Source organism: Semicossyphus pulcher, unplaced genomic scaffold, assembly GCF_022749685.1.
Source record: "Semicossyphus pulcher isolate SPU_LCO1_2020_fin unplaced genomic scaffold, fSemPul1.0.p SCAF_27, whole genome shotgun sequence".
Classification (NCBI taxonomy): domain Eukaryota; kingdom Metazoa; phylum Chordata; class Actinopteri; order Labriformes; family Labridae; genus Semicossyphus; species Semicossyphus pulcher.
This window is the reverse complement of record NW_027211701.1, coordinates 2,495,418-2,520,110: the sequence shown is the minus strand read 5'-3', so window position 1 is coordinate 2,520,110 and position 24,693 is coordinate 2,495,418. Positions and strand designations below refer to the sequence as shown.

The 24,693-nt window shown below is 41.3% G+C and overlaps 1 protein-coding gene across 2 annotated transcripts in view; it reads right to left on the bottom strand.

Annotated features, from left to right (window-relative positions):
• LOC138604892 (NLR family CARD domain-containing protein 3-like) overlaps positions 1 to 22,853 on the bottom strand; it is a 32,981-nt gene extending 10,128 nt beyond the window's left edge. Inside the window, exons 1-13 of one of the 2 annotated variants that reach the window (XM_069676927.1) lie at positions 22,806 to 22,853; positions 22,413 to 22,587; positions 20,117 to 20,236; positions 17,885 to 18,123; positions 14,218 to 16,075; positions 11,849 to 12,022; positions 11,041 to 11,214; positions 7,713 to 7,886; positions 7,455 to 7,628; positions 6,699 to 6,872; positions 6,303 to 6,476; positions 5,394 to 5,434; positions 3,609 to 5,247 (exon numbers count right to left, since the gene is read on the bottom strand). In XM_069676927.1, the coding sequence (XP_069533028.1) occupies positions 5,225 to 5,247; positions 5,394 to 5,434; positions 6,303 to 6,476; positions 6,699 to 6,872; positions 7,455 to 7,628; positions 7,713 to 7,886; positions 11,041 to 11,214; positions 11,849 to 12,022; positions 14,218 to 16,075; positions 17,885 to 18,123; positions 20,117 to 20,236; positions 22,413 to 22,543 (3,456 nt within the window). In that variant the 5' untranslated portion in view covers positions 22,544 to 22,587; positions 22,806 to 22,853 and the 3' untranslated portion in view covers positions 3,609 to 5,224. Of the gene's footprint in view, positions 1 to 3,608; positions 5,248 to 5,393; positions 5,435 to 6,302; positions 6,477 to 6,698; positions 6,873 to 7,454; positions 7,629 to 7,712; positions 7,887 to 11,040; positions 11,215 to 11,848; positions 12,023 to 14,217; positions 16,076 to 17,884; positions 18,124 to 20,116; positions 20,237 to 22,412; positions 22,588 to 22,805 lie in introns of those variants that run through there. The other variant, XM_069676928.1, reaches the window with a different exon arrangement.
• Between the last annotated feature and the right edge of the window lie 1,840 nt (positions 22,854 to 24,693).

Here is a 24,693-nt window from a genome sequence, read left to right as displayed (position 1 = left end):
AACTTATGATTATCATTATTGGTTATGATTTGGCGCTATACAAATAAAATTTGATTGATTGATTGATTGATTGATTGATTGATTGCCTATCCAACAAACCAAATTGTAACTTAATTTAAAATAAGATTTGCTTGTTTACTATGGTGTTTTGTTTCAACAATTCGGCACACAAGGTAACACAATGCACCATCTCTGCTGTTCTTACATCAGTTTAACAGCCGCTCACACAAACATAATGAAAACTGTTGGCTACGTTACCTTCTGATGGTGAAAATAATCTGCATGAAGCCCATGAGTGAAGGTGAAAATAAAAAGCAGCTTCAACCAGGAAAACAACCAGAGAAAGAACAAACATGTAACTGACAGCAGGAGGTTTCCAAAGGTCTGTAGATTCACATACAGCCCCGACTCTCTCTGCTCATCTTCAAACTGAAGTCTTCGTTAAGGAAATGTGATCACAGAGCAGCTCTGAACTTTGGAACAAACCACCTTGAATATCTGCAGTCAAATATTAATAGACCGTATAAAACCTTATCAGTTGGATTATAAAGGTCTTAATATACAGCTTTATACTCACTGTCTTTTATTTTACAACAAGGAAATAAAACGTAACACTATGGTCTGTATTACTTCAGTCGGTTTTATCTTAATGTGCAAAATGCGATATATAATTTATCCTTGCTTATTTCTTTATAATTGTTTAATGTTAGAACATATCTGTCGTAAACTGGAAGGACGATAATGATCTATTACACACAGATACACACAGTGTGTTTACAATAGCAGTGTGTTTATGAAGACTGTGTGTTTATGAGGACCATGTGTTATGAGGACAGTGTGTTTATGAGGACTGTGTGTTTATGAGGACCATGTGCTATGAGGACAGTGTGTTTATGAGGACAGTGTGTTTATGAGGACAGTGTTTGTAAAGACTGTATGTATGAGGACCGTGTATTTACGAGGACCGTGTGTTATGAGGACAGTGTGTTTATGAGGACTGTGTGTTATGAGGACAGTGTGTTTATGAGGACTGTGTGTTTATGAGGACCGTGTGTTTATGAGGACTGTGTGTTTATGAGGACAGTGTTTGTAAAGACTGTATGTATGAGGACCGTGTGTTTATGAGGACCATGTTTGTAAAGACTGTATGTTTATGTGGACAGTGTTTGTGTAAAGACTTTATGTATGAGGACTGTGTGTTTATGAGGACAGTGTTGGTAAAGACTGTATGTTTATGTGGACAGTGTGTGTGAAAAGACTCTATGTATGAGGACCATGTGTTTATGAGGATAGTGTTTGAGAAGACTGTATGTATGAGCACTGTGTGTTTATGAGGACCATGTGTTATGAGGACAGTGTGTTTATGAGGACAGTATTTGTGAAGACTTTATGTATGAGAAGGATGTGTTTATAAGGACCGTGTATTTATGAGGACAGTGTTTGTAAAGACTGTATGTTTATGTGGATAGTGTGTGTGTAAAGACTATATGTGTAAGGACCATTTGTTTATGAGGACTGTGTGTTTATGAGGACCATAAGTTTATGAGGACCATATGTTTATGAGGACCGTGTGTTTATTAGGACCACATGTTTATGAGGACCATATGTTATGAGGACAGTGTGTTTATGAGGACTGTGTGTTTATGAGGACAGTGTGTGTAAAGACTATATGTATAAGGACCATGTGTTATGAGGACTGTAGGTTTATTAGGACAGTATTTGTGAAGACTGTATGTATGAGAAGAATGTGTTTATAAGGACCATGTGTTTATGAGGACAGTGTTTGTAAAGACTGTATGTTTACCGTTGCACATCAGACAAGCCTCCTCACTGTCCATTTTTAAAACTCGTCTTAAAACCCTTTTTTACTCCTTGGCTTTCAACCCTGCATGAGACTCTGCTCTTGTTTTATTGTTTTATGGTGTGTTTTTATTTATTGTTTTATTGTTTTTGATTTTTTTTAAAACAATGAATCAACTATTTTAGTGTTTATTCTTGTTTTATTTTATTTTATTTATTCTATTGCTTTTACCATCTGTCCGTGTGTTTATGGTTTATTAGGACAGTATTTGTGAAGACTGTATGTATGAGAAGAATGTGTTTATGAGGACCGTGTGTTTATGAGGACGTTGTTTGTAAAGACTGTGTCTTCAAGTTATGCATGAGGACTGTGTGTTTATGAGGACCATGTGTTTATTAGGACCATATGTTTATGAGGACCTTGTGTTTATGAGGACGTTGTTTGTAAAGACTGTGTCTTAAAGTTATGCATGAGGACTGTGTGTTTATGAGGACCATGTGTGTAAAGACTGTACGTGTGATGGATGTGTGTTTATGAGGTCAGTGTGCAGTATGGTCTGAGAACTATGACATTGACATTTCAGTGATCTCCCTGGTTAGTTGTGGCCCAGCTGGGCTGATTTAATCATCCTTCCAACGGTCCACTCATTTGTTATGAAATAAAAGCTATAAAACACTTGAAATCGTCTCCTTCAGTGCCTTTCACACACCCCTCATTCATTCTGTCACTGAACCTGAACCAACAATAAAAAGGACACCTAATAATCCTTTTTCTTTCATTTTTCACTGTCTACTCCTGTTATGGCCTGAGCCGTATTTACATGAATATATGTATATATTGTGCATTTGTGTATGTTCTGTTTGATTAATCTTGGGAGGTGAGTGAGAGCTCTCCCTCCCTCGTATATCTTCTGTTTGCAGAGCTTGATTGGTTGTTCAGCAGGTGTCATCATCGCTATGCGTGATTGGCTGATCATCCTCGTCGAAGCGGATTTGTGGTTTCTTCTATTTAGCTTCCGGGTCATCGAGTTGAGAATAGGGGACTGATGCTGCAGGGCTCCGCTCCTCCTCCTTGTCTTTTGCTGTAGAATTGCTCTTTTTGACTGATGTTTTGAACTGTATTGAATTGGACTTGAATACGTTTGGAATTAGTTTTCGTGCTAGCTTTGAGCCGAGTTTTTGTTACTTACTTCCTTTTGAAGCAGTAGGGGTGAATCGCCATTTTTGTTAACAACTTTTCTCATGTTTTACCAAGTTAGGGAGACAGGTTCAGTTCATGTCTTTTATTTGTTTTTTTCTCCCTTGGCATTAGTTAGTTTTTCTCTGGGTTTTCGGTAGCTTCGTTTTGTTTATTACTTTGGCCTGGATTCACCCTGAAGCCTGAGCTTCGTTCATTGATTTATTTTGTCTTGTGTACATTGTACATAAGATTTGTTGTACATAAGATTATTTGTTATTGCAAATAAACTGCTCATTGTTTGCAGTTACACGTTGTCTCCTGTTGCCTATATGTTGCACCCCCACCCCCTAGACGGGGTTGTAACAACTCCTTATGGTAGGAGAACATATTACATACCAAACTGGTTTGGATGAACCCAGTAAAAGACTTGTTTTAAGACAAGGATCAATAACTTGTAAGTTGACTCTTTCACATGTATTCAGAACTTTAAGATAATAACCGGTCAGGTTCTGTCTGTTCCATGCTGTTAAAACATCTTTGGACACAATTTTGATACACGTTTTGTCTTTCTCACAGAAGTTGTCCTGGTGTTTCATATCATGTCTCATTGAAAAACAGCTGCTCAACATCAGTCACCTTTATTGCCAAGTAGGTTCACACATACAAGGAATGTGTTTTGGTGCAGAAACAATGAACACAGAAGTAGAATGATAAAGTGAAAAGCTCATAAACAGTTATACTCTTACTGCCAGGGAACTCTAATAGAATGAGATAAGAATAAAGACTAAAAGTATAAAAGACAATATAATACAAAATATGTACAACAGGTGTGAAGAGCTGTACAGTCGTGCATGTATGTGCGAGATGATGCTGAGTGCAATGCAGTCCTGGGTTTGTTCGGTCACAGTGTGAGCTCTTCTTTCTAGACTTGAGGAAACCCCTTTAAGAGTTGGAGTCCGCTTTTTAAAAACACAGGCGTGAGCCACAAAAAATCTGTAAGATTGGAACAAGTAATGTAGAAGTGTGAAACAACCAGCTGGTACAGAGTGTAGCGTAAATTGATCGATTCATTATTTAATAATTAATTAGTCGTAGAATGCCTGCACTCTATTTTGACTATTGGAAATTAAAGTTGAGATTTAATCAAAAGATTTAACCTATTGTAAATGGTATATGGACTGTACTTATATATCGCTTTTCTAGTCTTTGTGACCACTCAAAGCTGCTTTTACACTACATATCACATTCACCCATTCACACACTGATGGCAGAGGCTGCTATGTAAAGTGCCCAACTGTCAATCAGATATCACATTCATACCTGTTGGCTATGCCACCGGGAGCAATTTGGGGTTCAGTGTCTTGCCCAAGGACACTTTGACATGTAGCCTGACGGAGCTGGGGATCGAACCTCCGACCTTCCGATTGAAGGACGACCGACTCTACCACTGGGCCACAGCCGCCCGCGTATTGTAGGTAGTTATCGGGGCACCACTTGTGGGGTCTTCAGCGCGGCAAGGTGCACACAGGCTCTGGGCCTTCTCTAGGGGCCAAAACTTAAAAAAGAAAGGAAAGTCCGGAGGCAGGGTGTGGCGCTCGTCAGCTGCCGGGTCGAAGAGGATGATGGAACGTGAAGCGTAAAAGAGTGGAAAAGGGGAAGAGAGTAAGAGCCCGATCTTGGGGTGTTGGCGCAAAGTTGACCACTCCTTTGTCCCAAACGTTCTTATCAAATAACCTATTTCTTCCTAAAGTTAAGGTAGTTAATCTCATCTACATAACCCCCCCATATTCAATACCTCTGGACTCTCAGCTGTGTGTCGACTCCAAACATCGCTGGGTTATGATATACAGAATGAGCAGAGACCTTCATACACTCCTGTGTGTCTTTTCAGTTTGGGGTGCAAGTTCTCTCTTGCTGTGTCACAGTCCTTTGATGAAGCATTTGGATAATAATCATACACATATCATTCTACATGCAAATATATAAAATAAAGCCACAATCAACTCAGTTCATTGGAGTGTGTCCCAAAATGTACATCCTGTCTCTGTGGAATGCTGAAACCAGTGTGGGAGAGGGTTGTAAACCCCCCCTCTGATTCCATTAGTGTCATTTTGACTAATAGCAGAGCTAGCGGTCTAGCTCTCCCGCTGGTGGGGTCAGTAACTGTGCCCTGACTGATAACAGCGTCTCCTCTGCAGAGGCCCTGTCCTGTGCAGAGACCTTGTCCTCTGCTGGGACCGTCCTCTAAAGAGTTTCCCTTCTTGAACCTGGAAAATGAGCAGAAAGGACAGGTTACCTGAGAAGAAGTGACAAAAAAGGTATGGAAAAAAAAAAGTTGGAGCACCTGCTTATATAAAATCAGATATCTGTGTAAAGTAGCTTGATGAATGATGGACATTGTTTCAATACTCACATGCTTTGTGTTTGTCAGCTGTGATCACGTCTCTATCAATTCTGTTCGGTTGAACACAAACCCAAAGTTATGGATCCAATTTGAAATTGTCTGTTCTTTAAGACAGCCAACTTTAAAGTCCTTACACAAACCAACTGATCACATGCTTTGCAACAGATCACATCTTCACTACAAAGACTAGAAGTAACTGCTGACTTTCATTTTCTGTGGGGGAGGCTGTGGCCCAGTGGTAGAGTCGGTCGTCTTTTAATTGGAAGGTCAGAGGTTCGATCTCCATCTCCCTCAGTCTACATGTCGAAATGTCCTTGGGCAAGACACTGAACCCCCTATTGCTCCTGGTGGCATAGCCAATGGGTATGAATGCGTTAACTGATTGACAGTTGGGCACTTTTGGTAGCAGCCTCTGCCATCAGTGCGTGAATGTGTGTGTGAATGTCACATGTAGTGTAAAAGCAGCTTTGAGAAAAGCGCTAGATTGATGAGAAATTATAATTTACTATAAATTGTTTCTTTCCCTCGTTGTTTTCTCACAAAGGCAGGTTGCACTTCATGTTCTTTTGAAGAATTACAGAATGCAGTGAGGAAAAAGAAATGTAAGATGGAAAATAAGAGGAAACTGTATCCAAAATTAATATGACTGATTTGCTGGGCTTAGCTAGGCTCTCCCCTGGGCTGTGGTAATGCACAAACCCAAGGCTCGATTCCAGAGGTGATACTTTGATCATGAGCAGAAGTACTTGCGTACAATTTGTTCTCATCCTGATATCTACACTAGCAACTCTTACTGGTTGGTTTTGGTGCTCATACAGTGGATGGTGAAACTGTGGGGACATCCCGGTATAATACTAACTAATTCCCTGTATTCAACACTGCTAAAACAACATGAACTGTGTTAAATCCTTCACTGACCTCAGAGTCTCCAGTCTGCAGTTTGGACTTTCTATAAGATCAGACAGCAGCTTTACTCCTGAATCCTGCAGGTCGTTGTCTCTCAGGTCCAGCTCTCTCAGATGGGAGGGGTTGGACTTCAGAGCTGAGGCCAGAGAAGCACAGCTCATCTCTGACAAACTGCAGCTCCTCAATCTGAATAAAGAATATATTTTTTAGATAAAATTCCATCTACAATCTCAACTAATGTTATCAAATTCTAAATGTCAAGATCAATATTAATAAGAGCTTGTCACTATGACAAACTTATGTCTTTTGTAACAACAAGCTCCATTTAGTAAAGTGAGTTAAGGATAATTATTATTTATATTATTTTATTATTATCAATTTTAATGGTTAATGACATGGTATACTGACGTCAGAGTCTCCAGTCTCCAGTTTGAACTCTCCAGACTAGCAGACAGCAGCTTCACTCCTGAATCCTGCAGATCGTTGTAGCTCAGGTCCAGCTCTCTCAGATGGGAGGGGTTGGACTTCAGAGCTGAGGCCAGAGAAGCACAGCTCATCTCTGACAAACTGCAATCACTCAATCTAAATGAAGAAAATGTAATGTAAGAAGACAATGTTCCTATTAAAATAATTCAGTTGTTAACAATATGTCCAGAGATGAAGGTGTAGGTTGTAAAAGTTTAAAGAGTGTGAACTCCAAACTCCTGAACCCACCAAAAGAAGGGTTTAGAAGTGTAAAATATAAAAAGAGAAATAACATTTGTTATTGTGTCAGATTTGAATTAGAGACTATTTATGTATTATTTATATGCATTTATTTACCATCATATATTAAATAAAACCATTAATATTGAAGATGAAAATAAAGAGTTCAAGAAATATATGTAATACAGACATGTTGTTGTGATGTTGTTAACAATGGTATGTTCTGTTTTTGCTCCATACCATGTGATCATGGTCCTGAGGGACCTAAATAAAGGTTTGAATCTGTATCTAAACATTGTTCTGCCACAGTCGATAGATGAAACCACAGAAGAAGAAAATAGACTTTAGCATCAAGAAAGCCAGTATATAATTTCAGCCTTAAGTCTGCAGTTTAGTGTCACCACAGCTTGCACATCACACAAATCTTGACACAAAAGTAAAAGAACAAAGGTGTCTGACCTCAGAGTCTTCAGTCTGCAGTTTGGACTCTCCATACTAGCAGACAGCAGCTTCACTCCTGAATCCTGCAGCTTGTTGTAGCTCAGCTCCAGCACTCTCAGATGGGAGGGGTTGGACATCAGAGCTGAGGCCAGAGAAGCACAGCTAATCTCTGACAAACTGCAGTAACTCAGTCTGAATAAAGAATAGATGTTGTAAGAAATTTTGGAACCAATCGGGTTAAATTAGGTTCAATGGTTAGTTAGACAGAAAACTGACCTCAGAGTCTCCAGTATGCAGTTTGTAATCTCCAGACCATCAGACAACAGCTTCACTCCTGAATCCTGCAGCTTGTTGTAGCTCAGGTCCAGCTCTCTCAGGTGGGAGGGGTTGGACTTCTGAGCTGAGGCCAGAGAAGCACAGCTCATCTCTGACAAACTGCAGTAACTCAGTCTGAATAAAGAATAGATGCAGAAGTGGTTGCTAAGAAGCGTACATCGGTCTCAGTTGAGCAGAACATTTTTAACAGAGTCTCACAAATGGTAACAGCAGGATGATGAAGATGACTGATTTTTCATCAATTTATTGTTATGTCTAATAAACTAAATGTTTTTCTTTGTGGTGTTCCCTAAGGTCCTGTCCTGAGTCAAACTGTGTTTGCGTTCTACTTTCTACCTCCTGGGTGGATAATAATGAATTATGCATCTCCTGCCTTTGTTGTGCAGCTAACTGAAGTAATTATACATTCATTTCATACATTTCTATGGGTCAGGCTTTGAGTGGTGAACAACAAGTGAAAGTTTTGGTTTGCTCCTGTTTCTACGAGCAGAGAAGCCTTGCTGAATTTAGGCCCACAGTGATCAATGCATTACAGATGATTGGACGTATTTCATTCTGACTTGTTTCCCTTTTTACGTATCTAAACAAGACATCTCCATGCCAAGCTTCTGAGCAAGCGCTCAACAAGGTCTCATGTAACAACAATCTTGATGCCTTGGCTTGGGCTTCCATCATATTCAGTTCAGATTCATGGTCAGGAACGTGCTTCCATTAGAGAGCAAATGATCCATAAAATATCTTTAGGAATCTGAGGTCCTCTGGTCAGGGTTTGTTGCTTGTTCCCCACTTAAGACAAATGTAGACTGTAGCTCCTAAACTTTGGAGTTCTCTCACATTGAACTTGAGATCTTTGGACATTTTGGATACATTTAAAGGCCTCTAAGGACCAATGTGTTATGACTTGACTTTGTTCAATTTGATTTATGTTTTTACCTCAATGCATTTGTGTTTGTTGCTCTGTCTCAGTTTTTTTTTTTTTTACACTTTAAGCCTTTATGCTTTATTTGAATTAATTGCTCGGATCCAATTCATTTGTTTATCTGTCTATCTATAAAAGTGGCTAATGTCAGGTAACCAGTGACGTGCAGTCAGTTTATGTTCTAAATCACACAAGATTTTAAACCTCATAGTATTTCATTAAATAAACCGGTATTTGTGTTATTACTCGACATTCATCTGATCTCTGTGTTTTGTGTATAACATTAATAGATTAGATCAGGGGTATTCAATTAAAATTCAAAGAGGCCCAGTTAGAGAAAATGTACTCAGGCAAAGGTCCTGAACTTCATAAAGTCTAACATTTTTTATGATTCAGTACCGTACATTTCAAAGTACCCTCAGTGTTGTATAAATGTCTGTATGTAGTCAACAACTGACTGTCAAATCGAATGAAGAAGTTACATTTGTTTTCACCTAGACTGGTAGCAGAGAAAACGTGTTGCTATGCTAAGTGGCTATGCTAGCAGTCAGTAACTGCACTGCTCTTCCTGTCAGTGTTTTCAAAGCTCCACACTGTGAGGTCGAGAGCTGGCTACTGTGATCTAAACAACCTGTCCACAGCTTTGGCTGATGAAAAGTCATCATCAAACAGATCACGCTGAAAACCAAAGTACACTGCAGGCTGTGAGGAAGAGTTAAACTATGGTGTAACTGATGTGTTTACAAGGAGAGATGCAATGCAGTAGTAGTACCTAGATTCGAAACGGTGCCTTCTAAGATCAGTAACTTAAGTCTTAAAAATGTTACATTAGTTTTAATGTGGTCTTCATAACAAAATCTAGCTGTCACAACCCAATGCCTACCCTGTTGCTGACCTCACTGCTTGTTACTGCAGGTAACAGGTGTTGAACTGACCACATGCAGTAAACAAGAATCACAGACTTCACTTGCAGCTTGCTGTGGTACTAAAACAAACATGGAGGCCTTTTAAATTAGTGTTTAAAGTTCAATGGAAGCCAACAAATTTGAGCAAAGTCAAAAACAAGGAACAGGATGAGAAGAAAGCGAAAGTTTTAGTAATAACTATCTGTGGCTGCCATATCTTTACAGAGGCGTGGGTGCATGGGAGTGATAACCTAAGGTAGTAGGATCATGATGTAAATATCTTCAATGTCAAGGATGGTTACATTTAATTTTATCTTACAGTGCCAGAGTAGAATTGTGACACGTCCAAAAATTCAGGAATGACTTTTGAGTCTGAAGTCATAAATCAGACCAGTTCATGATTTAATACCACAAAGTAACAAAAAAAAAAAACATATAAGCACACAAAAGAAATAAAAGAGGCCAAATCTGCCATCAACACGGAAGCAGCCTTATGATCTTTCAGTTTTAATGTGAATCACTTTATGACGTCTTGAGTAGTATAATAAACTGTAATTTTGTTCATGTGTAGTAAACTGGGTCAGTTTAACACAAATATTAGTTCAGAGGTATTTAGGGTACACAGATGTGACTAAAAATTACAAACTGCTTCATTAACTAATAGTAGATATTTTCTTCAGTCTGCTTTAGAAACAGAACTATTTTGAACTAATTTAGTACAAACTCGAATTACTGCCTCATGGTTGTATGCCTCCGCCAACCAGTCAAGTTGCAGTTTACATCCATGTCTGTCCAGACTCATACAATGAAGACTTTGAAGGAATTTAATAAAAAGTATTAAATATATTTCTTGCCGAAACGTGGATGCTTCCCACACATATTCAATCTGGCAGCACAGAAGAATACAATCACCTCAGTTTCAAGGTGGGCACCAAAGATTAGGTCACCAATTCAGTATCTGACCAAATGTGAAATATGGTCACAATGTCCCCTTCTGTTCCTGAGTCATGGCGTTGAATAATGGCCAGAAAAGTGTTTATGCAGAACATTATGTTGTAACAGTGAAGTTGACCTTTTTGGGTTTGTCATCGCTTTATCATCTTATCCTATTTTGTCATTTGTCATACAGTAATAAGCGTATGAATTCTTATATCAAAAACGTGTTATTTGTTGTCACAGTGACCTTGACCTTTGACCACCAAAATCTCATCAGTTCATCATTGACTCCAAGTGAAAAGTTTTGCAAAGTTTGAAGAAATTCCCTCCAGGTGTTTCTGAGATATCGTGTTCACAAGAATGGGTCGAACAGACAACCCGCAAACATAATACCTCTGGCCACGGCTCACGCCGGCGCGGAGGCATAAAAATGAAAATATGAACAACAGGAAATGTACAACTTAGGTGTAAATTATATATCATTAATAAGGTTCACATTTGAACTGACCTCAGATTCTCCAGTCTGCAGTTTGGACCCTGCAGAAAATCAGACAGCAGCTTCACTCCTGAATCCTGCAGGTCATTGTCACTCAGGTCCAGCTCTCTTAGATGGGAGAGGTTGGACTTCAGAGCTGAGGCCAGAGAAGCACAGCTGATCTCTGACAACCTGCAGCACTTCAATCTGAATAATGAATAAATTATGTAACTTTTAATGACAATGAGCCTTATGCACCAATGTGTGATTGTGTACACAGTGATGTGATCATAGACTGTGAGTGCCAACAATTAAGAACTTGATTTATTAATGCTTTCATACTTCCCGCTCGTGCTTAGACTAACACACTGAAAGCTCCTGTGAGGAACTTTTTTATTCACATTATTTTCTAAACTGAACAAGCAGACCTTGAATCTGCTTTGGCGTGATATTGTCATGCGTTAAGACTGCTGTTTATTACCCTTAGCTCTTGTTTAATGCTAACCACACCACTGTAGCTGTGTGTGTTGACTCTGTTCCAGTCATATCAGTACTGACATCTCTACTGACTGATGGACCACAACGTTGAGTCTGTGTAAGCAGAAAACTAGCCTGTCAGATATTTAATACCTATCCTTTTTGTAACTGTACCTACTGTTCAGCCATTCGGAACAACAGACACGTCCTATAAAATGTGAAATTTCCTCAGATTTGAATACAGGCGAATAATGAAAATGTATGAACCAAAATGTGAAACATCATAATGACAGAATGAAAATAATACATACAGTCAGTATAGTATATTGTTTATAGATATTTAAGCAACAGTCAGTAAACTGACCTCAGAGTCTCCAGTCTGCAGTTTGGACTCTCCAGACCAGCAGACAGCAGCTTCACTCCTGAATTCTGCAGGTCGTTGAGACTCAGATCCAGCTCTCTCAGATGGGAGGGGTTGGACTTCAGAGCTGAGGCCACCACTTCACAGTGAGTCTCTGAGAGTCCACAGTTAGAAACTCTGTTTGTGACACATATATGACAATAGTATTAATTATGAAAGAGGACACATTATATTTACATCTTGCACTTGATGATTAAACATTAAACATATCCTGCTGTGACTTACATTTGCTAATCTTACCCTTCTCAGTGTTTGACATGTAACTATAACTCTCATCACACATTCTCATACCTGCAGTCTTTTAATCTTTGAATAATTTACTTCAATCTTGCAGATGTCTGTCTCTGGATGAGAAAAAACATTTTAAAAACTCATTGAAGAGTTACTGTTGAGAAACGTGATCTCTCTGGTGCTGTCAGGATCAGGATATTTCTTTTTCCAGGTAAAGGATACAGTTGTTTTTTATCTGGACGAGCAGCTCTTGCTACCTCGCTGCAAGAAGGAAGCTGTGTTACAGACGGTGAAACTGTATTCACATCTGTTGAGTTTGGGCTTCACAATGTAAGATAGGTTATAATCCGTCTTGACAGAGATGAGGGTTGACTCACTTCTGGTGAAATGGATTACGGATTATTTTACAGAGAGACCACAGTACGTCAGGCTGAAAGGCTGCACATATGACACTGTGGTCAGCAGCACTGGAGAACCACAGGGGACGGTACTTTCCCCTGTTTTGTTCACTCTCTCCACCTCTGACTTCCAGCACAACTCTGAGCTATGCCACATCCAGAAATATAGGAGGGGGACTGTTGGAGGACTTCGTGAGGGGGTCCAACTCGAATCATCTGCAGCTAAACACCTCTAAAACCAAGGAGATGGTGGTGGACTTCCGAAGGAACAGGCCACACATACAACTAGTGTCAATCGAGGAGGTCAACGTGGAGGTGGTCAGGACCTACAAGTATCTGGGGCTGCAGCTGGAAGACAGGCTGGACTGGACAGCTAACATGGACACTCCTCAGAAGAAAGGGCAGAGCCGTCTGTACTTTCTGAGAAGGCTGGGTTCCTTCAACATCTGCAAGAAACTGCTGCTTATGTTTTACCAGTCTGTGGTGGCCAGTGTTCTCTTCTGTGCTGTGGTGTGTTGGGGAGGAAGCAGCAAGACGAGGGATGCTGTGTGGCTGGACAGACTAGTGAGGAGGGCTGGCTCTTTGTGCACAGAGCTGGATTACCTGGTGACCGTGGCAGGGAGAAGGAACCTGGATAAACCGTTAGCCATCCTGGACAACGCCCACCAGCCTCTGCACAGCACATTCCCAAGGCAGAGGAATGTGTTCAGCGGCAGACTGCTGTCCCAGTCCTGCTCCACAGACAGATTCAGGAACTGTTTTGTCCCCATGACCTAATGATCTATTAGAAAAAGAGCTGCTCCCCAGCTCATCATATATATGGATAGAATTAAACTGTCGGCATAAGAGTGCAGCTCTCACAGATAGTGAAGGTGCTGACCGCCCCTCTCCACAATCAGACGCAAAACAAGAGCTGATTACACTCAGCTGCAAAGCATTATGGGTGTGTTATTAGCCAAATATCCTAATTTTTCCTTGATACAGGTAAGATAGCAGTGGCAAATGATGCACAATTCATGGTCCTTTTGGGATGCACTGATCTTATTTGATATCTGATCATTAATTAATAAATTCATAGGCAATAAAATTGTAATAGTGACATTAAAAAAATAATAATTTCAGTATAAACGGGTTACAGATATGTCTATAAGGTTTCGGATTTAAAAACATAATTCTTTAAAAGACATTTTAAAATTGGTTAACAGCAGGTTAAAATTGCTTCTTGCTAGACTATTGTCTGTGATCTACCTGTTGACTCTGTTGAGAGAGGATGCTTGTGATTGATGAGTTATATCTGAGGGAGGGAGCTCTTGGCGATGATGCCACATTCTCAATGAAAGTGCCAAAGAGGAGGCATCCTATCTGAGCATCTGTATTGATATCTCCATTTTCAGGGCTTAACACTATCCCGGCCAACTCAGCCATCCCAGTCCATTCTTTGTGAGTTCCCTCCTCCTGAGTGTATCTACCTGACAGCTAAAAAAACGCCAACTGAAATAAAATACATCATTTTTTTTGAACTCATAAAACACAGCTAAAAAACATCTGTGAAAACATACAGCTGGCCTATTTTTAAATTCATAAAAAGAACACTATTCTGAGAAGAGTTTTATACTATTATTATTCTTTGACTTTAACTACATCATGACATTGATTTATAATTCTCATCACATGTGGACTTACACAGCCTTCCTGCAGTTCCTCACAGCTGGAATCAGTCTGCGTCGTCCCTCATATGTTGTGTTGTACTTCTGCAGGTCCAACTTATCCAGAACCTCCTCTGACATCTGCAGCATGTAGGCCAGAGCGGAGCAGTGGATCACAGATAGTTTTTTCTCTGATCTGTTCTCTGACTTCAGGAACTCTTGGATCTCCTGATAAACTGATTGGTCGTTCATCTCCATCATACAGTGGAAAATGTTGATGCTTCTGTCGGGAGAGATATTATAACTGTTCATCTCTTTCAAGTGATTGATGACTCTCTGGGTGATATCTGGGCTGCTGTTTGTCCGACCCAGCAGACCTCCTAAGAGTCTTTGGTTGGACTGCAGAGATATTCCGTGAAGGAAGCGAACAAACAGGTCCAGGTGGCCATTCTTACTTTTAAGGGATTTCTCCATGGCCATCTTCAGAAAAACATCCAGGGATCGGTCACGGCTATCAGGGTTGTGAAAAAGCTTAGAAATCTTCCTGAAAACAGACTCTGTGTTTGAATCCCTGAGTTTATTGTCTTGTAGGAAGGCCTCCAGTACCTCTGTGTTGCTGTTGGTGTAACAGTAGAACATGTAGACTGCAGCCAGAAACTCTTGAACGCTCAGATGAACAAAGCAGTAGACTGTTTTCTGGAATATCACACACTCTCTTTTGAAGATCTCTGTACAAACTCCTGAGTACACCGAGGCCTCTGTGACATTCAGACCACACTGCTCCAGGTCTTCTTGGTAGAACATGATGTTTCCTTTCTCCAGATGTTCAAACGCCAGCCTCCCCAGCTTCAGGAGAAGTTCCCTGTCAGCCTCTGTCAGCTCCTGTTTACTTATCTCTTGTCCCTCAACATACTTCTGCTTCTTCTTCTTTGTCTGAACCAGCAGGAAGTGTGAGTACATGTCAGTCAGGGTCTTGGGCAGCTCTCCTCTCTGGCCTGTGGTCAACATGTGCTCCAGAACTGTGGCAGTGATACAGCAGAAGACTGGGATTAGACACATGATGTGGAGGCTCCTGGATGTCTTCATGTGTGAGATGATTCTGCTGGACAGCTCTTCATCCCTGAATCTCCTCCTGAAGTACTCCTCCTTCTGGGCGTCAGTGAAGCCTCGTACTTCTGTTACCCTGTCCACACATGAAGGAGGGATCTGATTGGCTGCTGCAGGTCGGGAAGTTATCCAGATGAGAGCTGAGGGAAGAAGATTCCCCTTGATGAGGTTTGTCAACAGGATATTTACTGATGACTTCTGTGAGACGTCAGACACAATCTGATAGTTGTGGAAATCTAAAGAAAGTCTGCTTTCATCCAGGCCGTCAAAGATGAACAACAGTTTACAGACAGCGAGCGTCTCTGCTGTGAGCTTCTGTAATGATGGATGGAAAAAATGGAGCAGCTTGAGAAGACTGTACTGCTCACTGTTGATCATGTTCAGCTCCCTGAATGACAGTAGAATCACCAGACTGATATCTTGGTTTTTCGAGCCCTCTGCCCAGTCCAGAGTGAACTTCTGCACTGAGAAGCTTTTTCCGACGCCAGCGACGCCGTTTGTCAGAACAACTCTGATGTGTTTCTCTTGGACAGGAAAGGCTTTAAAGATGTCATGGCACTTTATTGGAGTGTCATGGAGGGTCTCCATCTTGGAGGCAGTCTCAAGCTGCCTCACCTCATGTTGGGTATTCCCCTTTTCACCCTGTCCCTCTGTGACATAGAGCTCAGTGTAGATCCTGTTGAGGAGGGTTCCACTTCCTGCTTCATCAGTTCCTTCAGTCACACATTCACATCTCCTCCTCAGGCTCATCTTGTGTTCTTTTAAAACCTCCTGCAGACCACCTCCCGCTAAAAATAGAGAAGTGTGAGACAAAGCAAAGACGATTTCACAATCTAGTGATCATTTTATTATTATTAAAAAAAACAATGGATATAAAAATAAATAAAGTATGAAAAACATTTTCAGGGCTGCACGGTGGTACAGTGGTTAGCGCTGTTGCCTCACAGCTGGTTCAAACCCTGGTTTGGGCTAGGCGGGCCTTTCTGTGCAGAGCTTCGGCTTCCTCCCACAGTCCAAAGACATGCTCGTAAGGTTAATTGGTGACTCTAAATTGTCAATAGGTGTGGGTGTGAGTGCGAAAGGTTGTCTGTCTCTATGTGTCAGCCCTGTGATTGATTGGCGACCAGTCCAGGGTGTACCCCGCCCTTCGCCTAATGACAGCTGGGATAGGCTCCAGCACCCCTGTTGTGATGGGAGTGCCAGGCGCCTTTCATTAGCAGAGCGTAGTGGGCGGGACGGAGTGTAGACCTGGATCGGGGCGTTCAGATAGACAGGAGTCGTTTTTGCTGCTGTTTTGTAAACAAGCAAAAGGGTTTGAATTTGATGCGAGCGGCAGCTTGGAACCACTGGAGGGATATGTGCAGAGATGGATCATCTGCAGAGGTTTAAATGTGCATGCAGGAAGGCTTGCCAGTAGCGAGTTGCAGTAATCAATATGGGACATTACGAAAGTTTGTACCAGCAATTGTGTTGTATGCTCTGATTGGTAGGGTCTGATCTTCCTGATGTTGTACAGGGCAAACTGACATGGCCGAGCAATCAAGGCCACATGAACCTTAAAGGTTAGCTGGTTTTCGATTGTGGTTCCCAGGTTCTAGGCAGACTTTGAGTTCACTTTGTCCAAGCTGGATATTGGTCTGTGGTTGCATAGAGGGACTGGCTGGGTTGACAAAGAGCTCAGTCTTGGAATGGTTGAGCTGAAGGTTGTTCTCTTCTGTTGGGAATGACAGGAAGAGCTGGGTATCGTCTGCATAGCAATGGTATGAGAAACCATGGGAGCGAATGATTGCACCAAGTGAAGTGGTACATATTGAAAAAAGAAGGAGACCGAGCACTGACCCCTGAGGCACCCCTGTGGATAGGCTGTGGGGTTTGGACACTTCTCCTTTCCAAGATACTCTAAAAGATCTCCCTGAGGGGTAGGACATGAACCAGAGGAGGGCAGATCCTGAGACACCAAGCTCAGAGAGAGCTCAGAGACCTGTGTTTGATTGTTACGTGTTTGGGTGACAGCAGAGGCAGCAGACTAAGCCTCAAATTATTTAATCAAAATTATTATTAGAGGGAAAGTTTTTCAGCTGTTTAATGTGCTAAGATTGATGAGCTCATTAGCTTTCTACTGGAGACTGTTAACTGTTCATGATTTGTTGGTCACTTTTTGGTCAAGCAGGACAACAGCTGTGTTTGTAAGGTAGTGAAGAAGGAAACATTAGAATTTAGCTAATGAGGGCTGTTGTTTGAAGTCTGTGGCCCTTGTTGTGTCTGCTGTCCTCCTCTGATAGAACAGAAACAGAACTGCTTCATGCAGAGTTCAAAATTCTCTGTGTCCTTCTTTGCAAATAGAGAACAGAAATCATTCTGATTGAATAATACAAAGACAGTGGGAGATTTCATGTAACCGAAACATATTAAATATTAAGTTATCTCTTTGGGTTCAGATGTTCTCTGAAAGGAGAACACAGGACGGATGATACACAGCAGATATCTGCTGGAGCAGAAAAACATGGAGTTCAATTTCACCTGGACTCTGAGTGTAATGATTTTCATAAAAAATGTTGTTAACATGAGCACACAGGTGTGCAGTCTTACAGTCTTACTTTGTATAGCGCTTGTCTGAAAGGCTGACTGAAGTCCAGGTCCAGAAGTTCTGGATCTTTTTCCACACTGGGGACAGGAGGAGTCTACTGGTGAACCAGACTGGTCCCAGTATGAGGTGATGCACTGCCTGCAGAACCAGTGTCCACAGCTGATGGAGTCTGGATTCTTCAGGATGTCCTGACACACAGCACAGCAGGGCGGCTGCTCTTCCACAGAAACATGACTCCTCTTCCTCCCTCTGTGAACACATGTCTTTATCACTAAACTCATTTGTTGACTCATTGGAAAATGAAGATTTGGACACAGATAACAATTCAAGTGTTGTCACATGTCTAATTCACTGATTTTCCTGTCTGTCTTATGAAACGTTTAATGATCTGCCTGTAGTTTCTCGTCACTACAAACTTCACACCACCTGCAGCTGCTTTACAGTGAAAGCCTTCAATCAAAGAGAGCTGATCATGTCATGTACTGTTTCACACTCACTTTGGGCAGCTTAGATTGGCTTGGTTGGGTTTTGAACTGAGGTTAGAAGTGTTAAAAACATGTTAAATGATATTGTTGTATACCAGCAGTCACAGACACATAGCATGTTACAGTGATGTCACAGGTTCAAGTTAAGATAGTTTCCTTTGTTATCATTCCCTTTATGTTTCCTGTCACTCTCTGCTGTCCAGGTAAGGACTGTGGCATAAAAGCAGCCCTGCAGTTTGACACAACCAGCACCTGAACTCGATGTGGTCCCTGTCAGGAATGTCTCAATATCCTCATTTTACCAAACATACCAGACAAGTCAATAAATCAATGTGGTCGTGAAAAAAATGTGATTTAAGGAAAATCCCACGGAAACACGTTTGAAGTTCTTGAAGACGTTTGGCCTCGCATCAGAAAGGTTTGTTCAGCTCTGAGCTTCTCTAGAACCTTAAAAATAAAAGATTAACAATAATAAAAACTGAAGTAGTCCACTAAAATGGACACCTTGGACTTTTAAAGTTAGGGTTGCATGAGGTATTCAACAGGAGTCGGTGTATAACCTACAGAAGATGGTGGTCAGCATGTCCTCTGTTTGAAGAAGCTGGTCGGAGTAAGCACTTTATTTATTATGTTTGCTTCACCATGCGTCAAACAGCCCTTTCCTTCTGCAGTGTCTTTTTCTCAACTGTTTAAGTTCCATGTTCCTGCGCACGGGGCACACGGTATCAGATATCTCTCTAACGAAAGAGAAAACAGAAACATGGCCGTGCTGACAGTCTTCTGCTGTAGGCGATAAACTCACTACTGATAGAAAGGACGTTAACTAGAACGTAAAACTGGTTGATGATTAGATTCAATTTTTATTCATATCACATGAATCCTTGATCAATTCTCTGATGCAATTAAATACACAACCTACTGCTGCTGTCGTTCATGAGGAGGGTTAAAAGTTAGTATTAGTCCTCTTACATATGATCACAGCTTTTCTAGGTGACCGACAGCTGTCACAGATACTAAGGGGGCTTTCACATTCGGGACCCGGGCCCGGATCAGAGTACACGTGACCCCAAAGTCCAGTTTGTTTGATTAATGTGAACACTGTGTACCGTACTCAGGCACAGTTCATTGATCCGTGGCCAGGTCCAAGGTGGTCTCGAGTACGGTTCACGTGTACTCGGGTACGGCACATCAGGTGTTAAAGCTGCTGTACCAAACCACAGAAGTGGACTGCTTTTTATAATGTCTCCTCCGAAATCCATGTATGAGCGCAGCACCACCGATCTCATCCTCTGAACTGCATGGCCTGTAAGAATGTAGGTGAGAGGGTCGTTCTTGAGATTTTCTCCAAAACATGAATAATAGTCGGCATAGTGCAAATGTCGGCTCCATTGTGTGGGCTTGGGATCATGCGATTCACACGCTTTTCAACACAGGAACGCCAACATAAACAATGTTATATAGTTGATCATTCTTCTCCTTGTTTTTGAGGTGCATTAGCGCCACCTTCTGCTTCGGAGTCCTACCACAAGTGTACTCCGGTATGGATTTAAATTATTAACGTGAAAGCTGACCGGCGGGGGAGAGGAGAGGGAGGGCAACCATACTCGGGTACGTTACAAAGCAATCGTACCTAATGTGAAAATGCCCTAAGAGGAACATGACATGAATGATTTCTATTCGTCTGACTCACAAAGTGTTAATTGGTGAAAACATTTTAGTTGAAATTGTGACATAAAAACAGAGACATGTTCTCTTACTCTGCGTCTGAGGCTCCAGGTTCATTTCTGAACAATAGAAGAGGACCTTTGGACTGGTCACTCTTCATAGACAGACAGCTGGGTCCAGGAGACTCTGCTCCCTGTCTGTTAGACTGAACTCTGCAAACAACAACATGATCAACATTATATCACATGAATCCTTCTCTGACAACGATAATAAAGAAGCTCTAAATACACAAACAGCTGCTGCTGTCGATAATTAGACGGTTTAAATGTGTGTAGAGTCGATCACAGCTTGTCTAGCTGACTGACAGCTGTCACAGATGATGACAGGAAGATGACATAATGGTTCTTATTTGATTCTTCAAACATTAATGGGTGGATGTTAGGGTGTGCATCTCTCACTAAGATGATCTGATACTCATCCAGATACATGAGCTAAGACACAGGATGATAGATTCGAATTGAGAACAATTCAGTTCGATTCAATTTGGTGCAATGTGATATGATGCGATGCTATTTCATGCAGTTCTTCACATTTATATTATTGATATTACACTACAAATTAATTTACACTCATTCTACAAGAGAGGCTCTGCTTATAGAGAATCCCAGGTATGTTTTTACTTTACTGAGTGGGGATAAACAGCCCCTAAAACTTCTAAACTAAATAATAGATTTTTACTAATGGAACAAATTTAAGCTGAATAAACTAGAAAAGGAGCTCTGTGTGCCTGCTCAGATAGGAGAGCAACCAGCTTGCAGATGTGCTAAAATAGTAATAATGACAACAAACGTGAAATAAAAACTGCATTTTAAGACGTCCAGTTTCATAATTTGGTTGTTATTGCCACTCGCTCTGCATTTGACTGTTCTGGTTTAACTTTGTTCTTGAGTTTGCATTTTGCAACATTTCCAACACATGGGTCGCTGGTTCAGCTCAGTGCGTAGAGCAGGTGCCCCATATACAGAGGCTACAGTCCGCAGCAACTGCAGGAACAAGTCCCACCCTTGGCCTGTGCTGCATGTCATCCCCCGCTCTCTTCTCCCAATATGTCCTGTCTCTCTTCAGCCGTCCTATCAATAAAGGCATACATTTCTGACTCGTGCTTGTCAGCAAAATGCTTTATCTTTACAGCCTTAGTGAATATATTTTAGTAGAAACTGTAATATATAAACTAGGAATGTTAATAATTAACCATTTAACCTTTAATACTATCAGTTAAACTTTTAAAAATAACAACTAAATAAAAATATATTAAAGACAACCAACTTTGCCTTCATGTTACACCTCAGTGTTTCCCACACAGACGGCTGCACTGATGTATTTATGGCTGCACAAGTAAATTCTAACATATTTCAAACTTTTTTAAATGTGTGCCCATAAAACACATCAGAGATCGATTAAGTAGTTAACTATCTCCCCTCACTTCTTCCTGTCACCAGCAGAGAGAAACAGAAGGAGGTGTCTTAAAGGGGCCATATCTTTTAAGGGTTTCACATTTTTGGGTGTTAATTGTTCACAGTGAAAAAGTGAAAACTGCATAATTCTGTGTTTTTCCAGAATGACATTTTTAAAAAGGTTGCCTCTGAAATTGGCCGTTCAGAACAGCTGCAGGTTTCTACGTAGAACCTTACTTTTGCTGAAATCGACCAATCATCATTCACCATCATTCACCGTCACCATTCCAACACCTCCTGAACTCCTGGGTTGCTGGACTTGCTCCGGTGTATGGTCCTCCCACTCAGAGTCCGATTCTGATTCGTACATATAAGGCCAAATAACTGATCCTAGAGCAGCCATGCTTTCTAACATTTTGGAGTGACAGTGCGGCGGCCGCTCCCCCATGTGGGATCGCACACATGGTGGAGGGGCTACACAGTCACTCCAAATACCGTCAGCCAATCGTAGCTAAGGTCTGACCTTTGAATGGCAAAACAGCTTGTTAGTTTCAGGAGGAAGGAGAGGCTCCGAAAAATAATGAAATTAAAATATGTATACAGTATTTAAACGAAATAAACTTCACCAACGTGATTCAAAAACACATTTGAATGATAGAAAATTGATTGCATAGCTAAAATATGTCCCCTTTAAGCAATGTGTGTATGAAGAGAGGAGAGGGGCAGAAGGCATCAGCATCTCTGATATAAACATGAAAAACAACAGAAAAAGTTTCATCAGAGGTTAATCAAAATGAAATAAGACGTTTCCCTCATCCTGAACAAACATACATACTTTTCTTTCTGTTTTCTCTCCATGTTACCTGCAACAAGAAATGTTTGATGTAAGTGTTGTCAGATGTGACTGAAAATGGGATGTTGTCAGTTGTCTTACTTTGTGTCTGAGGGTCCAGGTTCATTACTGAAGTTTCCAGCTTCTTCTTTGGACCGCTCACTCTTCAGAGACAGACAGCTGGACACAGGAGATGCTGCTCTGTCCTCCTCTTCTTCTAAACAAACACTCATCTTCTGCTCTGAAGTCAGTGTGAAAGGTCATACAGAAACACTCACTGTGTCACACAAGAATCAAGAGAAACAAGTTTGTTAGTCATAACACACACGCACACGCACACACACACACACACACACACACACACACACACACACACACACACTATAATAACATACTAATCCAACTGTTCAGTTCAGCTCCTCTACAGTTCACAGGGAGAAAAGTGACTCCGAGACTTTAGAAGTGAAATCATAAAAATGTTGGATTAACACTCACCCTCCTTCAGCCTTCAGATTTCCTCTCCTGCTCTGAACTCTCGACTCTAAACGGAGTCTGAACTGACTGACTAAACACCTGTTCCACAGGTTCTACCTGTTCTCATGAGGCTGGATCACATGGTCACATGTTGCTCCTCCCACCTCCATTCACAGGAAATCAGCTGGTTGTGTCTCTGCGTGTGTGCTGTGCAGTGCTGTTGCTCCCCATAGGCATTATAAGCGAATGCAAAAGGCCCCCAACCACCAGGGGGGCCCCTAGCGGTCAGCTGTGTTTTTTTTCAAGTGCATCATTTGCTTGAGAGAAAGATAAACTGTCGTCAATCCATGTAAGCCTGGGAAGGGGCATTGAAAGTGCTTTAGCAGCACCCCCTGCTGGATTGTGGACGATATGACTATTGTCAGTTTTCGTGAGTTGTGAGTTTTTATTAAACTCTCACTCTCTCACTCTTAACATTTAATTCACGCTCAATACAAACCCAATCAAATAACATTTATGTTCTGAACAACTGCTTGACAATATTATAACATCCAATCATGCTTCCTGAGAGTAGAGCATGTAACCCCGGCCAACACCACCGTAAACACAGGAGAGAGGCTCGAGAGACTCGGCGCATCCAATACATTGTCACTGAGGAGGCTTGGCTTGGCTTTGCATCTTCATGTCATGTGCGGCGTGCTGTGACTCAAAAGTGTGTGCTCAAAGTCATCATGAAGTGGTCGTACCCGTCGTGAGCAGAGAAATGTAAAAAGAAGAAAAAGATGAAGACAGAAAACGGGCCGAAAGCAGGTAAGAAGGGATATATCTACATCGTTTGAAAACGTATTGTTATTGTCTAACATTACCTAACATTAGCTAACGTTAGCACAGCTAGCTACCATGCATTACAATGCTGTTGAGTGCTAACGTTACTAGTATGTTAGCTCCTGACTGACCCCACCTTCGGTCTTCGGTGTAATGTTGTGTTATTGTACTTTATGTAAATAATGTCAATAACTAGCCAGAACTGCAAATTAGGGTAATAGCGTCATTTTAATACAGGCGAGGCAGCAGTATTTATGGTTAGAAATCCCCACAACAAGATCGGCTAATGTTACACAAAGCTAACAGCATCAGCTGAAGTTAGACTCATGTGTATGAGCACTGCTATTTTTGATTCATGCTTCTGAATATTTGACACTTACTTTTTCAATCTTGTTTACCTAGTCTCAGTCTACCCTGTTTAATGCTAACTAATTCTCTGCCAATATGCCATTATTTGAGACCCATATATGTCTATGTGGATGTTACGTGTGGCCAGTTAATTTTGTTTTGCTCCTTTCTCTCTCTCTCCCTGTGTCTCTGATTCTCCATCCTCCTTCTGCCTGCTGCGCACCTGAGTGCAATGAGCGCTCAGGGAGGGGGAGGAGATATAGAGGTGCAGGGAGAGCAGAGTGAGGAGGGCAGACACACACACGCAGACAGCAACCTCGTGGTGAGGAGGGTTTTTCTTTTGTTCCTCCTAACTTCGGTTGTATTCTTTTCCACAGGTCCTTTTCCCCTCAACATGTATTTATATTGTTGGGGTTTTGTTGTTTTAGTTTGGGCTGGAGATTTCCGGTAGTCTAGTTATTTCGTCTTTTGTTTTATGATGATTTTCCCAGTTTAGGTAGTTTAGGGGGAGGTGCTGGGAGCGACGGTCCATTGCGTGGCTGGCCCAGTACTTGCCCACTTTTGTTCATTTTGGCCGGGGTCTCCAGCTCTTGTTTTTCCCCTTATCACTTATTTTAGTAGTGATGATTTTCTGATTCTTTATTCAATAAACAAATTAAAACCCTGTGGGTTTTCAAACATTCTTCTGTTGTGTGGCGTCCTTTTTAAATATGTTGCAGTCCTCATTGTGAGCCTT